The 15,755-nt window shown below is 38.9% G+C and overlaps 1 protein-coding gene across 1 annotated transcript in view; it reads left to right on the forward strand.

The window, feature by feature from the left end:
* LOC119535491 (thyroid receptor-interacting protein 11-like) overlaps positions 1 to 15,755 on the forward strand; it is an 80,672-nt gene that overhangs the window by 15,023 nt on the left and 49,894 nt on the right. Inside the window, exon 2 of the mRNA XM_037837812.1 lies at positions 4,344 to 4,610. Within this exon, the coding sequence (XP_037693740.1) occupies positions 4,344 to 4,610 (267 nt within the window). The remainder of the gene's footprint in view (positions 1 to 4,343; positions 4,611 to 15,755) is intronic.

Raw genomic sequence — 15,755 nt, forward strand, 5'->3', positions numbered from 1 at the left:
TCAGAAATTCCTTATATTCTCACAAGCATTGGGGACTACCAATTTAATAGACCAAGCCGTCTACCTTGGGGCTTGCCCTTATGAAGCAATTCACTGCAAAGGAGAGGCTAAACCTGCTTATAATTGTGCCTGAGGGTCACCCCCAGAGAACCTCTTTTGTTGCTCAGATGTGGCCTCTCTCTATAAGCCAACTCTGCTGGTAAACTCACTGCCCTCCCCTCTACATGGAACATGACTCTCAGGGGTGTATATCTTCCCGACAACAGGACTCCCAGGGATGAGCCTGGCCCTGGCATCATGGGATTGAGAAAGACTTCTTGGACCAAAAGGGGGAAGAGAAATGAAATAAAATAATTTTTCAGTGGCTGAGAGATTTCAAATGGAGTTGAGAAGTCATTCTGGAGGTTATTATTGGGCATCACACAGACATGTGTTTTTAGTTTTTAGTGTATCAGAATATCTAGAAGGAAATATCTGAAACTGTTGAACTGCAAAACAATAGCCTTGATTCTTAAAGATGATCATATAACTATGTAGCCTTTACAGTGTGACTGTGTAATTCTGAAAACCATGTGACTGACAATCCCTTTATCCAGTTTATGGACAGATGAGTAGGAAAATAAAGACAAAAAATAAGTAAATATGGGTGTGTATAAAGTGTATGGGATATTTTGGGTGTTCTTTTTACTTTTATTCTTATTTTTATTATTTTTCTTTTGAGTAATGAAAATGTTCTAAAATTGATTGTGTTAATGAATGCACAACTATGTGATGGTACCGTGAACCACTGATTGTACATGTTGGGTGATTATTTGGGATGTCAACATATCTCAATAAAATTGCTTTAAAAAAGGTATTGATTGCAAAAGAAGCAAGAAAAGAGGAAATAAATAGAGAACAAAGAAAAAAAAGGGAGAGAGAGGAAACAAATAGCAAGATTGTGAATTTAAATCCATTGATAACAGTAATCATCCAAATACATGCTATTGGGAGTATATAGTTCATTTTGCTTTTTTGTATATAATCTGACTATGTCAGCCTACTAATGGGGTGTTTAGACCAAGTCTCTACAAGGAATCCTATGGACTAGATGTGTATGTCATAAAAGCAGTGGAACAGGTTGTCCAAAGGAACTTGAGTCTGAGCCATAGATGGCTCAGTCATAAACAGTACCGTGAGATGAGTAGTGAGTTTCCTGGATGTCCTGGGAAAGGTCTGAGAACAACAAGAAAAAATGATCATCAACATAGCAGGTTTGGAGATTAGAGCTGAAATTAATTTTATTTGTGAAATTTTAAAATGTCATACTTTGTGTACATGTAATTTGGGGTATGGAAACGACCCCCTTTTATAAGAGCTATGTACAGATGAGGAGATGATACTTCATTAATGCTTCTAATAACAAGATTCTTATTCTGGGGAGTGAGAGGAGGAAGACCCATGAGTTGATTTCAGAGAGTATGAAGTTAGATACAAAAAAAAAATCTGTGCATATATATTTATGATACTGTAAGAACCATAGCTTTCCTCAGATTCCTGAAGGTATTTGTGGATGATACATTGTATCAAAATTATTGATAAAAATGTTACAGTGGGAAATCTTCCTACCTTATGACACACCATTCCCTCTGTATTAAGAAGACATTGTCCCCTTTGTCATCACAATCTTGTCCCGAAACTGTCTTTCTCCTTGGCCACAGCTTGTGCTGTTTAGTGTGGATTTTAGAGGTTTCCTTGGAGCATGCTATGGGTGAGGGCTGTTACTACTTCTTCCATCCCTCACACTGAGAGTTGTGAGCTCTCTTTCTGTTCGTTTAGGATTAGTATATTATCTATCAGTGTAAAAGTTAATGCAATTTTACTCATAATAAGTATCAGTGGAAAATGCCAATGCAACTTCTGACTGGTTACAGCATGTTCATACTTGAGTTTTCCCATGCAAATTACAGAGGTGATTCCACTGAACCCACACAACAATATCCATGGGGATATTAAGGTTAATGGCTGGTTAAGGTGGTGTCTGCCATGCTTCTCTTACAATAACTGTTTTTTCACTTTTCCACATTCCATTCTTGGAAGCACGTTGCTAAACCCAGACTACCTTCAGCCCCACCTACTGAAGGGAGAGAATATTTACAATAAGAAAGAATTTTCCCTCTTCCCCATTTATTTATGTATTCAATCATTTATTTATATCATTATTGGTTCATACATATTTATTTTACTCTTTGGGTTATAATTCAGTGCTATTGCTGTTTGTGTTGTTCCTCAAGTTGTTTCAGGTTTGGTCATTGAGAGCTTTATTAGGTTGGCTGTTTGGTATTTTTTTTTTTCTTGATAAAATGAACAATTACTTATTTTATTAATTTTTAGACTTTTTATTGTAGTAACATATATACAATTCAAAATAACCCATTGTACACTTCCAGCTGAACAATTCAATGGTATTAATTGCACTCAGAATATTGTGCTAACATTACCAAAGCTATTACCCCAAAATTTCATCACCTCAAATAGAAACTCTGCACCTGTTAAGCATTAACTTCCTCTTCTCATCCATAGCCCCTGTAAGTTGAAATTGACTCTCTGTCTCTATACATTCGCTTCTTCTAGATATGCCTTGTAAGTCAGATCATATAATATCTGTCTTTTTGTGTTCGACTTATTTCACTCAACATGATGCCCTCAAGGTTCATTCATGCAGCATGCATCAGAATTCCATTCCTTTCTCATGGCTGAATAATATTCATTCCTTTTTATGGGTGAATAAGATTTTGTGTTCCATTCATCTTTAGATGGACACAAGGATTGCTTCTACCTTCTGGCAATTATAAATAATGTTGCTATGAACATTGGTATACAGATGTCTGTTTAATCCCCTGCTTTCAACTCTTTAAGTCTATCTCAAGAAGTGGGACTGCTGAGTCATATGGCAATTGTATGTTCAACTTTCTGACGAGCCAGCAAATTGATTTTCACAGTGGCTGCACCATTTTATAATCCCCGCAATGATCTATAGGGGTGCCAATTTCTCTGCATCCTCACCAACATTTACTTTCTGCCTTTTTAATAATAGCCACCTTGGTCTGTGTGAACTGGTACCTTATCTTGGATTTGATTTGTTTCTCCTGATGATCAATGATATCAAACATATTTTCATGTGCTTGTTGATCATTTTTATGTCTTCTTTGGAGAAATGTCTATTCTAGTTCTTTGACCATTTTTAAATTGTTGTTGAGCTGTAGCAGTTCTTTATATATTATGAATATCAAACTCTTACCAGATATATAGTTAATTATTTTCTCCCATTCTTTACGTTATTTTTGACCTCCTTGGTAATGTGCTTGATGCACTGAAGTTTTTATTTTGATGAAGTTCATTTCATCTATTTTTCCTTTACTGCTCATGTTTTTTGCTGTCATATCAAGAAATCTCTCTTGCTTCTTAACTTAAATTTGTTAATTATATTAATAAAACTTTTAATGTTAAACCATCTAACAAAATGGGACCTTAAGCTAATCCTTTGAGTTTATATTTCCAAGGAGAATGACAACAATAACGGTATCCTTTTCACAGCATTATTATAATAATAAATGAGATTATATATTGAAACAAGTAACGTGTTCCTGCTACATGTAAGAATTCCTTTAGTGTTAATAATTATTATAACTCTAACATAGATATATGTCATGTTCATGATGAATTCAGTTTTTCTAATTGTGTGATCTACTAGTTTATGCCAGTATAATATAAAACTATCCTGTTTTTATTTTGGGATATTGCAAAGCATTCATGTAATTGTTTCATTTAAATTTATACATTTGAGACTAATGTAAGTACATAAGGTTTCATGGATTTTTATAACCCTTTAATAGGCAGTAATTTAATTCTAGCTGATATATTCAATAGACCACTAATGAATTTTCCTTAAATTATATTTTCCCAGATGTTAGCATCAGTATAACACTTTCTTAATGGTTTACATTTATTTGGTTTATTATTCATTTTCCTGACACTTGTAATCTTTTTGGGGCTGGCTTTGCATTAGAACTTCTTTCTAAAAGTCTTATCATTTCTCCATCTCATTTGTCCTGTCTGGATATTTCTTTCTCAAGTAGATTATTTTCATCAATTAGTATTTTTATTAGGACTTAACATCTATAATCTTCTTTTGTAGTTTTTATTTACTTTGTTCATTTTTGCCATTTCCTGCCTCCTTTATTTTGCTTTTCCCTTTAGCAGACATATATTGCAATTTATTATTCAATACTTCTTAAAATTAATACATAACATCATGTAATTTAGTAGTCTAAGACTAATTAACATTCATGCCAGGCCCCCAGGAGGCGCCGCCGGCCACGTGACCAACGGCCGCAGCCAGCGACCAACCTCCGGAGCCGAGGCGCGTGGCCCTGGCCGCTGCGCGCTCATCCCCCCGCGGCTAATCGTCCTCCTGCCGGCCCCTGACGTGCCCTGTTCCGCCGACTTGCTGGGACCACTCGGGACCCTGAGGGGCCGCGGCGGTTTAGCGGTGCAAGCTCAGCCCCCTGCGCTGTGGTGCTCACCGTCCCTGGAGCGAGAGTTGGGGGCCCGAGGACCTACCTACTCACGTGAGGTAAAGTCCCTTAACTCTCTAGTGGCATTTTTTTGTTATTGTTAAAATATCCTATTTATTCTATAGAAAAAAACTAACATAAATTTTTTAAAATATGAGATTTGGGGGGTGGAGAACTTTCACTTTTTATTTTATACATACATGTTGATATTTATAACATTTTCAGCAATGAGCACATAATAAAAGTGATAATGAGGTTTTTTTTTTTTTTTTTTGCATGAACAAAGTGCGTCTTTTACTAATTGAGCTAGGGAGGACAGGGATCTGGAGTTTTAGACTTTATTGTGTAGTTAAGGAAATTGTTAAGTTTTTAATCATATTAATTAATAATGGTTACCATTTACTAAGCATTTGCCTTTTGCTAGGCATTGGTCTAATCATTGTGTTTGAGTTCCATTATTATGTCCGTGTTACAACTGAGGAAACAGACTCAGAGTCTTTAATGAAATTATTGAAAGTGTTATAATTTGTAAATTGTAGAGACGGGATATGAAGGCTGGTTTGTTTGACTCCAGAGACATGTGACATGGTGAATATCACACTAAAAGAGGAATATGAAGTCTGTTACTTCTTTAAGCTTTTTTTTAAATTGGGTTTTATTGAGATATATTCACATACCCTGTGATTTAGATGTTCTTATATACTTTTATTTTGATTTTATTCTGATTCTTTCTTGTGTAAGGAAATTTTCTAATAGCATTTTTAATGATATCATTTAAGTGAAATACATGCACAGTCTTCTAGCCCAGTGATTTTTCATATTATGTGCCCATAAATATAGATATATTATAGAATATAATATAGATATAGAAACCAAAGATTCACGTTCAAAAATGTCCTTTCATATAGCTTTTGCTTCAGTACCTGCCACGGCATCCACTACCCTGGCTTCTAAGAGTATAGATTAATTGTGGCTAGTTTTCACATCTATAGAATGACACAGACAGAATGTAGTTTTCTCTGCCTGGCTTCTTTTCACTCAGCATTATGTTTGTGAGATTTGGTTCATGTTACTGTATGTAATAGTCATTCTCATTGCTCTCTGGGTTTACATTTTAAGAATTAACACAATTTGATTATCTATTCTACTACCATATTTGTTTATATGTTTTTGAGTTTCTCTTTGTGTTTAATTAAAGCAAGATTGGCTATAATTCCAAGAAAAATATATTTTCAATGCAGAGAAAAAGGTTAGATACATGTTAAGACTCATGACTGCTTTTTCCACCTTTCAAAGAGAAGGAACAAATGTGTTGGTAAGACTATCTTGTCAAATTTTAAAGTGCTATGGTAAGTGAATTTAAACTTAATTAATCCTGTGTATTGCTTGACGGACAGAAACAGGACAGGTGGATATTGTAGAAATGGATTCATACCCTCTTTTCCCTAATAAGATAATTAATAAATTCCTCTTAAGGAATTTTATTATAAGCACCCTACTTAATAGGTTTTAAACAGTGCCATAATTTATGGGTATTTTTATTGTTGTTGGTGTGTCTAAATGAGGGTATGGTTAAATGGTTTGAATTGAAATATCTTCTCCATATTGGTTATGCTTGATTTTTGTATTCTTGATAGTCCCTTATATTTGCCTTGTATTGAAAAATATATGGAAACAATGAAGACTAAATAAAACATGTGAGAGTGAAAACTGTCCATAGCTTCCTAAAGTAGGTGGCAGTTTTGTATTGCTAATTGCAGGGCTGATATCTAGGAGGGAGATACTGATAGGAAAAACCCTGAGGCTTATTCCTTCTGGTTTGGTGATGGCAGGTCCCTCTGTGTATTGTAGAAACACACTGTTATAATGACAGTATTTATGGTAGGAGACTCAAAGAGGAAGGGTTGGTAATTAATCACATCACAAGGAAAGTACATTGGATTCCAAATTGTGTGTAAAAAATTATAAATCTGAGATACTTTACTAACAGCCCACATCACAAGTGACCACAGAAAAGAGAAAACTAGAGATGGCAGAACAAGCTTATTTTCATTTTATAGAATTTGAAATATTTCCAAAATGACAAACTTCAAATATTAACATAAAAAATCCTGTACTCACCACCAAAAATTATCAACAATTATTTTATGATATTTACTTCAGAGTTTTTTGTAGATATGTATAGTTGCCTTACCTTTGCCACTTGTATGTACGTATCCATAAACTATAGTTTATTGCACAAGTTTTTTAATATTTGCACAATATGATTATGTCACCAAGAGCCTCTGTCTGCTTGTTGGGGATTTGCCTATCTGTACTGAGCGGTTAACATTAAAACCCCAGGTTGGAGCTGGGCTGAGGTGCACTCGCTTGTTCAGAGAGTGCTGCTGTCTAGCACTGTGAGGCTTCTGTGAGGGAGGGGCTCTCGGCTCTCGGCTCTCGGCACGAGTCCACAGTTTTTACGTACAGATTTTTATCCTGTGATCTTGGCATTCCTCACAATTCATGTTGGTGGTGTGATGATGTGACAGTCACAGTTTGTCTCCCTGCAGTTATTCCAGGTAATTACTAGTTTTTTTGGTTGTTTATGAATTGTTCCAGGGGGGACTAACAGTCTTCCACTCTCTATGCCGCCATATTAGCTCCTCTCCTCAGAATTGTTTTTGTTTTCTCTTTTGCTTTGCCCAGTGAATGGCTCCCTTCAAATCCCCCTATAAACGCATTAGGTGAATATAAGGACATTTAGGGAGGAAGAGAACCTGTGAAGAGTACCATTTTCCATTAGCAGTATAGAATGTGTAGGCAACATGAACTGCTCCGTGACATTTAAGTCGACAAATGTCATATATCTTCATGTTTCAATATCAAAGTAAGTGTGGCTCAGAGTGAGAAGTACAATTTCCCTCTTCTGTTTCAAAGGTAATGAAAATAGGGTGATTTCTATGAGGGGTGGGGTGAGACCCCCTTTCTTCCCAGGGGTCCTGGAGACCTAACAACTTGTCATTTTGTAGATGCTGCTCAGCTTTTTCCTTGAAGATCAGTGATGTCACTGCCACTTCTGGTCCTCTGTACCTGGCTTACTGCATGGGGTAGGTGAGATTTCCTTGACCAAACCTGAGGGTAGGTGTGGGATGTACAGGGTGAGGGGAATAAGCAGGAGTGGGTAGTACAATCCAGGTCAGGCAGCCATGGGCCCAGGTCTGTTTCAGGCCATCAACCTCATCTCCACCCCTTCACCAACACTGAGGCCTGTCACTCTGCTGCATCCCTGCCTTTCCTGCCTTTTATATCAAATATAGGTCAGTGGTTTTGGTACTGTGTAACCAAATAAACCCCCTTTTGTAAAAGCCAATCCATTCTGATGTTTTGCTTTCTGGCAGCATTAGCAAACCGTAACAGATTTTGGTACCGAGAGTGGATTGCTGGTGCTGCTGAGTTTGCAAACAAACATGTTGGAATGACTTTTTAAATGGATAAGGGGAATTTTCTCGAAAAACTGTGAGGAACTTTAGAGTAAAGGCCTTAGCTTGCTTTGAAGGACTGTTTTGTGGAAATATGTATTCTCTTTACTTCTGTTGAAGCCTTGAACAGAAATGACAGATATGTTGTTACCAACTGGAGGAAAGGCAATCTTTGTTTTAAAGTGGCAGAGAATTTGGTAAAACTGTGTCCTCGTTTCGGGGAGGGCAGAATATGTGAAAGCAACTGTCCTAGTTTGCTAATGCCTGCAGAATGCAAAACACCAGAGATGGATGGGCTTTTAATAAAATGGGGTTTAATTTCACTGCACAGTTACAGTCTTAAGGCCACAAGCATCCAAGGTAATACCTCAACCATCGGGTACCTTCACCGGAGGATGGCCAATGGCGTCCGGAAAACCTCTGCTAGCTAGGAAGGCAGCTGGCGGTCTGCTCCAAAGCTCCAGCCTCAAACAGCTTTCTCCCAGGATTGTTCCTCTCTAGCAAGCTGCTCCTCTTCAAAACATCACTCCCAGCTGCCATTCAGTTTCATCTCTTTAAGTCAGCACGTTTATATGGTTTCCACTGATCAAGGCCTACCCTGAATGGGTAGGGCCACCCTCCATGGAAATATCCCATCAGTTATCATCTACAGTTGGGTGGGGCGCATCTCTATGCAAAACACCTAATCCAAACGTTCCAAATAATCCCCACTATTATGTCTGCCACACAAGATTGCATCAAAGAATATGGCTTTTTTCTGGGGTACATAATACATTCAAACTGGCACATTCCATCCCCCTGGACCCCAGAAAAACATATTCTTTTCCAAATACAAATACATTCATCCCACAATACCACAGAAACGTAAATCATTTCAGTAACAATAGTTAAGTACAAGATCCCATCAAATCAAATATAGGCATGGTCAGTCCTAAGGCATACTTTTCCTTTAGCTTTGGATCTATGGACATAGAACAAGTTATGTGCTCCCAATATACAAAGGAGAGACATTCATAGGATAAACATTCCCATTGCCATAAGGAGAAAGAGTAAGGAAAACAGGGTTAACAGGAGCAAAAACAGTTCCCTAAAACCCGCAGGACAAACTCCATTAGATTCAAAAGTCTGAGAGTCATTTACAGAACAATGTTGCATCCTTGGGGCTTGAGAGAGACAGGAGCCTAACTCTTCCCAAGGGCCTTTTTGGCAGCCGTTCCTCTCCAAATGCTTGGGTGAGTGCTCCAACATTTCCACACATTGGGGAGACCACCTTCTCGGCCCCCACCCTCCTCAAACATTCGGGGCAAGCTCCTGGATTCCCTTCCATCCCGGGTCACACGCTCAACCCCTTCAGAAACAGTGTGTGGTGGCAGCCAGGCTCTAACCCAATTCCCTGGGAATGTGCTCCCCCTCTTTGGGACCTCAGATGGCAAAACTCTTCCAGAGCATCGAGGCGGAAAGCCCGCCCTTGACCTCCAGGGCAAACTCACCCTTTCCATGTATGTGGGCTGCTCTGCTCTCCCAGCCTGAGACTTCTTGACTCCAGACCTCAACCTCCATGGCTCTGTCTTTGAAGAAATTTTTCCTTTAATTTTTTCCTTGTCTGTCTCCTCCAGTCCAGACTGGCAACGGCTCTGTCTGTAAAGATCTTGCAAAAATTCTGTTGGCTTCGCATGAAGCATGCAGGGGTCAAAGCCATCAGATAATAGGACTTTCCACAAATCCTTTCTGGATAATCCCATCTCCAATCTTGGCTTGTCCTGAAATGGCTTCTGGGTTCCATGTTTGGTAACATCCTCACGTTGAGCTGTAGCTTCTGGGATTCCACCCCCTGGAAGCCTGTAATTTTCCAAGCCATCAGCTTCTGGTTTCTTTGAACCCAAGAGTTCAGTTCTAACTTTATCTCTTTCCGCTCGCATTTTACTATAAGCTGCAAGGAGAAGCCAGGGTACATCCTCTACACGTAGTCTGGAGATCTCCTCAGCTAAGTATTCCCGGTTGTTGCTTTCAAATTCCTCCTTCCATCTGACACCAGGACTCAATTTTGCCAAATTCTCTGCCACTTTAAAACAAGGATCGCCTTTCTTCCACTTTACAACAACACGTTCATCATTTCTGTTCAAGGCCTCGTCAGAAGTATCTTTAGAGTCCATATGTCCATAAACAGTCTCTTTAAAGCAGTTTTGGCCTTTTCTATCAAGCTCCTCATAATTCTTCCAGAATCTTCCCCTTATCCATTTGAAAAGCCCTTCCAACATGTTTGGTATTTGCAAACTCAGCAGCAAAAGCACCCCACTTTCCTCGGTACCAAAATCTGTCCTAGTTTGCTAATGCTGCAGAATGCAAAACACCAGAGATGGACAGGCTTTTATAAAACGGGGTTTTATTTCACTACACAATTACAGTCTTAAGGCCACAAAGCATCCAAGGTAATACCTCAGCAATCGGGTACCTTCACTGGAGGATGGCCAATGGTGTCCGGAAAACCTCTGCTAGCTAGGAAGGCAGCTGGCGTCTGCTCCAAAGCTCCAGCCTCAAAACGGCTTTCTCCCAGGATGTTCCTCTCTAGCAAGCTTGCTCCTCTTCAAAACATCACTCCCAGCTGCATTCAGTTTCATCTCTTTAAGTCAGCATGTTTATATGGCTCCACTGATCAAGGCCTACCCTGAATGGGTTGGGCCACCCTCCATGGAAATATCCCATCAGTTATCATCTACAGTTGGGTGGGCGCATCTCCATGCAAACAACCTAATTCAAACGTTCCAACTTAATCACCACTTCTGTCTGCCCCACAAGATTGCATCAAAGAATATGGCTTTTTCTGGGGTACATAATACATTCAAACTGGCACAGCGACAACCTGTAATACTTAGCTGAGGAGATCTCCAGACTATGTGTGGAGGATGTACCCTGGTTGCTCCTTGCAGCTTACAGTAAAGTGTGAGTGGAGAGAGATAAACTTAGAACTGAATTCTTGGGATCAAAGAAACCAAAATCTGATGGTTTGGAAAATTCTGGGTTTCCAGGGGGAATGGAACCACAGAAGCTATAGCTCCACATGAGGATTTAACCAAACATGGAACACAGCTGCCGTTTCAGTACAAGCCAAGATTGGAGGAGTTAAGTGGAAAAGATTTGTGGAAAACCCCATTGTCTGATGGCTTTAGCTCCTGTGTGCTTCACGCGAAGCCAACAGAATTTTTGTGAGATCTTTACAGATGGAGATGCTGCTGGTATGGACTGGAGGAGACAGACCAAGAAGAAATCGAAGGAAAAATTTCTGCAAGGACAGAGCCATGGAGGTTGAGGTCTGCAGTCAAGAGAGCAGAGTGGCCCACACACATGGAAAGGGTGAGTTTTCCCCGGAGGTCGAGGGTGGGTCTTCCACCTCAAAGTTCAGGAAGACTGCTACCCCAGGCCTCAGGAAAGGTGGAGCACATTCCTAGGTTATTGGGGTGTCCCTGGCTGCCACCCCACTATCCTGAAAGGGTTGAGCGTGTGACCCAGAGATGGAAGAGAATCTGGGTGATGCCCCAATGTTTGAGGAGGGTGGGGCTGAGAAGGTGGTCTCCCCAGTGTGTGGATATGATGGAGCACTCACCCCAACATTTGGAGAGAAAAGGGCTGCCACAAAAGCCTTTGGAAAGGCTTGGTCTCCCACTCTCTCAAGCCCCAAGGATACAATGTAATTCTGCTAATGACTCTCAGACTTTGAATTCTAATGGAGTTTGACGTGTGGGTTTTAGAAATTGTTTTGGTCCCTTCAAACCCTGTTTTTCTTTCAGTTTCTCTTTATGGGGATGGGAATGTTTACCCTATGACTGTCCCTCCTTTGTATATTGGAAGCAGATAACTTGTTCCAAGTTTCACAGGTACAGAGCCAGAGGGTAATTTGCTTTTGGACAGACCATGCTTGTAACTGATTTTGATGGCATCTTGTACTTACCTATCGTTACTAAAATGATTTAAGTTTTTGTGATATTGTGATGGGATGCATGTATTTTGTATTTGGAAAGAATATGTTTTTCTGGTGTTAGGGGTTGGAATGTGCCGGTTTGTATGTTTATGTCTCCCAGAAAAAGCCATATTCTTTAATGCATTCTTGTGGGGGCAGACGTTTTAGTGTGGACTGGGTTGGAAACTATTGGTTCAGTGTCCATGGAGATGTGACCCATCCAACTGTAGATGATAACTCTGATTGGATAATTTTCATGGAGGCATGGCCCCACCCATTCAGCACAGGCCCCATTTAGTTTACTGGAGCACTGTCTAAGCTCAAATGAAAGGAGCTCATTGCTAGCTGTAGCTGAGACAGACATTTTGAGGATGACTGTTGGAAGCTGATGCTGAAGGCCATTTTGAAACACAACCTGGGATCAAGCAGATGCAAGCCACATGCCTTCCCTGCTGAGAGAGGTTTTCTGGATGCCATTGGCCATCTTCCAGTGGTGTTACTCAATTGTCTATGCATTACTTTGGACATTTTGTGGCCTTAAGATTGCAACTGTTTAACCAAATAAACCCCCTTTTGTAAAAGCCGGTCCATTTCTTGTGTTTCCCAATCTGACAGCATTAGAAAACTAGAACGCCCACTGTAGCTTTGTAATATGTTTCAAAGTCAGTTAGTGTGAGACCTCCCACTTCCTTCCTCTTTCTCAAAATATTTTTGGCTATTCAGGGCACCTTGTCCTTCCAAATAAATTTGATTATTCATTTTTCTATTTCTGCAAAGTAAGTTGTTAGGATTTTAATTGCTATTTCATTGAATCTCTAAATCAGTTTAGGTAGATTAACATTATAACTACATTTAGGCTTCCAATCAATGAACATTGTATGTTCTTCCATTTTCTTAGGTGGGTCTTGTTCAGTGTCTTTTAGCAGTTTTTTGTAGTTTTCTCTGTAGAGGTCTTTGTGGCTTTGGTTAAGTTTATTCAAATACTGATTCGTTTGGTTGCTATTGTAACTGGGATGTTTTTCTTGATTTCCTCCTCTTATTGCACATTGTATGCGTATAGAAACACTGCAGATTTTTGCATGTTGATCTTGTAGCCTGCCACTTTGCTGTGTTCATTGATTAGTTCTAGTAGCTTTGCTCTAGATCTTTCTGGGTTTTCTATGTTAGAATCATGTCATCTGCAGACAGTGAAAGTTTTACTTCTTCCTCTCCAATTGGATGCCTTTCATTTCTTTTTCTTGCCTAATTGCTCTTGCTAGAACTTCCAGCACAATACTAAATATCAGTGGTGACATGGCCATCCCTGTCATGTTCCTGATCTTAGAGGGAAAGATTTTAGTCTTTCCCCATTGAGTATGATGTTAACTTTGGGTTTTTCTTCTTATATTGCCTTTATCATATTTAGAAAATTCCATTCTATTCCTATCCTTTGAAGTGTTTTCATCGAGAAAGGATGTTGAATTTTGTCATATGCTTTTTTTGCATCAATTGATATGATCATGTGATTCTTCTGCTTTGATTTATGGATGTGGTGTATTACAGTTTTTGCTCTCTCTTATCCTTTAGTATAGAAGTTTAGGGCAATAATTTTCCCTCTCAGCACTGCCTTTGCTGCATCCCATAAGTTTTGGTACATTGTGTTTTCATCGTCATTTGCCTCGAGGTATTTACTAATTTCTCTTATAATTTCTTCCTTTACTCACTGGTTTTCTAAGAGTGTGTTGTTTAGCTTCCATATATTTGTGAATTTTCTGAACATCTTCCTGTTATTTATTTCCAAGTTCATTCCATTATGATCTGCAAAAGTGTTTTGTGTAATATCAGTATTTTAAAATTTGTTGATACTTGCTTTGTGACCCAACATGTGGTCTATCCTAGAAGATGTTCGTGAGCACTTGAGAAAAATATGCATCCTGCTGTTGTGGGGTGTATCAACTGTGTTGATTGCACAGTTCAACTTCTCTCTTTTCTTACTGATCTTCTGTCTAGATGTTCTTTGTATTGGCGAGAGCAGTGTATTAAAACCTCCAACTATGAATGTAGAGCTTTGTACTTCTGCTTTCAGTGTTCTCAGTGTTTACCTCATGTATTTTGGGACACTCTGGCTTGGTGCATAAAATTTTTGACTGTTATTTTTCTTGATGATTTGACCCTTTTATTAAGATATAGTGTCCTTCTTTGTCTCTTGTTTTACTTTTGAAGTTTAATTTGTCTGATATTCATATAGCTACTCCTGGAGTTTTCTGGTTGTTGTTTGTGTGAAATATCTTTTTCCAAACTTCTACTTTCTGCCTATTTTTGTCCATGCGTCTAAAATGAGTTTCTTGTAGACAGCATATAGATGGCCCTATTTTCTAATCCATTCTCCAGTCTGAGTCTTTTTGGGGGGAGATTAATGCATTAACATTTAGTGTTATTGCTCTAAGAGCATTATTTTCTTCCACATTTTGTCTTTTGGATTTTGTATGTTTATATCTAATTTTTTCTCTCCTTTTACATTTCCTGATAGTCTTCATTTCTACCCTCTTCTCAAATCTCTGTCTCCTGTCTTTTCCTACCAGTCCTATAACACTCCCTTTAGTATGTCTTCTAGCACTGGTCTCTTATTCACAACTCTGTGTCTGTTTTTCTGAAAATATTTTAATCTTTCTCATTTTTGAAGGGCAGTTTTGGTGGATATAGCATTCTTGTTCGTTAGTTGTTCTCTTTCAGTATCTTAAATATATCATACCACTGCTGTCTTGCCTCCTCGGTTTCAACTGAGATATCTGTGCTTAGACTTACCGAGTTCCCCTTGTATGTGATGGATCACTTTTCACTTGCTGCTTTCAGAATTCTCTGTGTCATTGACATTTGATAATCTGATTATTAAGTGTCTTGGCATAGGTCTGTTTGGTTCTGTTCTCTTTGAGGTAAACTGCTCTTCTTGGATTTGTAATTTATATCTTTTATAAGAGATGGGAAATTTTCAGTGATTATATTCTCCATTATTTCTGCCCCCTTTCCCTTCTCTTCTCCTTCTGGGACACCGGTGACACCTACATTCATCTGCTTCATGTTGTCATTCAGTTTCGTAAGGTGCTGCTCATATTTTTCAATTCTTTTCCTTATCTGTTTTTTTATGTATGGGATTTCAGGTGTCCTGTCATCCAGTTCATGAATCTTTTCTTCTGCTTCTTCAAGTCTGCTGTTTTATATCTCCATTGTGTTTTTCATTTCTTGTATTGTGACTTTGATTCTCATAAGTTCTTCCAATTGTTTTTTCACACTTTCAGGTTCTTCCTTATGTTCTCCCAATGTCTTCATATCTTTCACCTTGTTTGCCATATCCTCCCTCAAGTTGTTGATCTGATTTTTGAAATGATTTAGCATGTTTGTTTGAATTAGTTGTTTCAATTCCCATATCCCATTTGAAGGGTAAGTGTTCATTTGAGTGGGCCATATCTTTGTTTTTCCTAAGGTGACTCAAAATCTTTTGTTGTCTTGGTGTCTGGTTTCCTTGATTACCCCAATCAGATTTTCCCAGACCAGACAGACTCAGGTCTCAGAAGGAAGTGTAATCAGTATCAATTTTCTCTGGGGAACAGTTTGTCTGACTTTGCTGTGAGGCCTCTAGGCTCTGTGCTTTTCCTATCCTGCCTAGCAGTTGGCACTTGTCAGCCTGCAGCTCCCCACCAGTGTAAGATGTGAGGTCTCTTTAATTCACAGTGGACCCTGTCCTAGCCAGGGGGAAAAGTGTGTCAGAAGCCAAGCTTAAGCTGTTTCTGGTTTTCTTTTTTCTCC

Source organism: Choloepus didactylus, chromosome 5, assembly GCF_015220235.1.
Source record: "Choloepus didactylus isolate mChoDid1 chromosome 5, mChoDid1.pri, whole genome shotgun sequence".
NCBI lineage: Eukaryota > Metazoa > Chordata > Mammalia > Pilosa > Megalonychidae > Choloepus > Choloepus didactylus.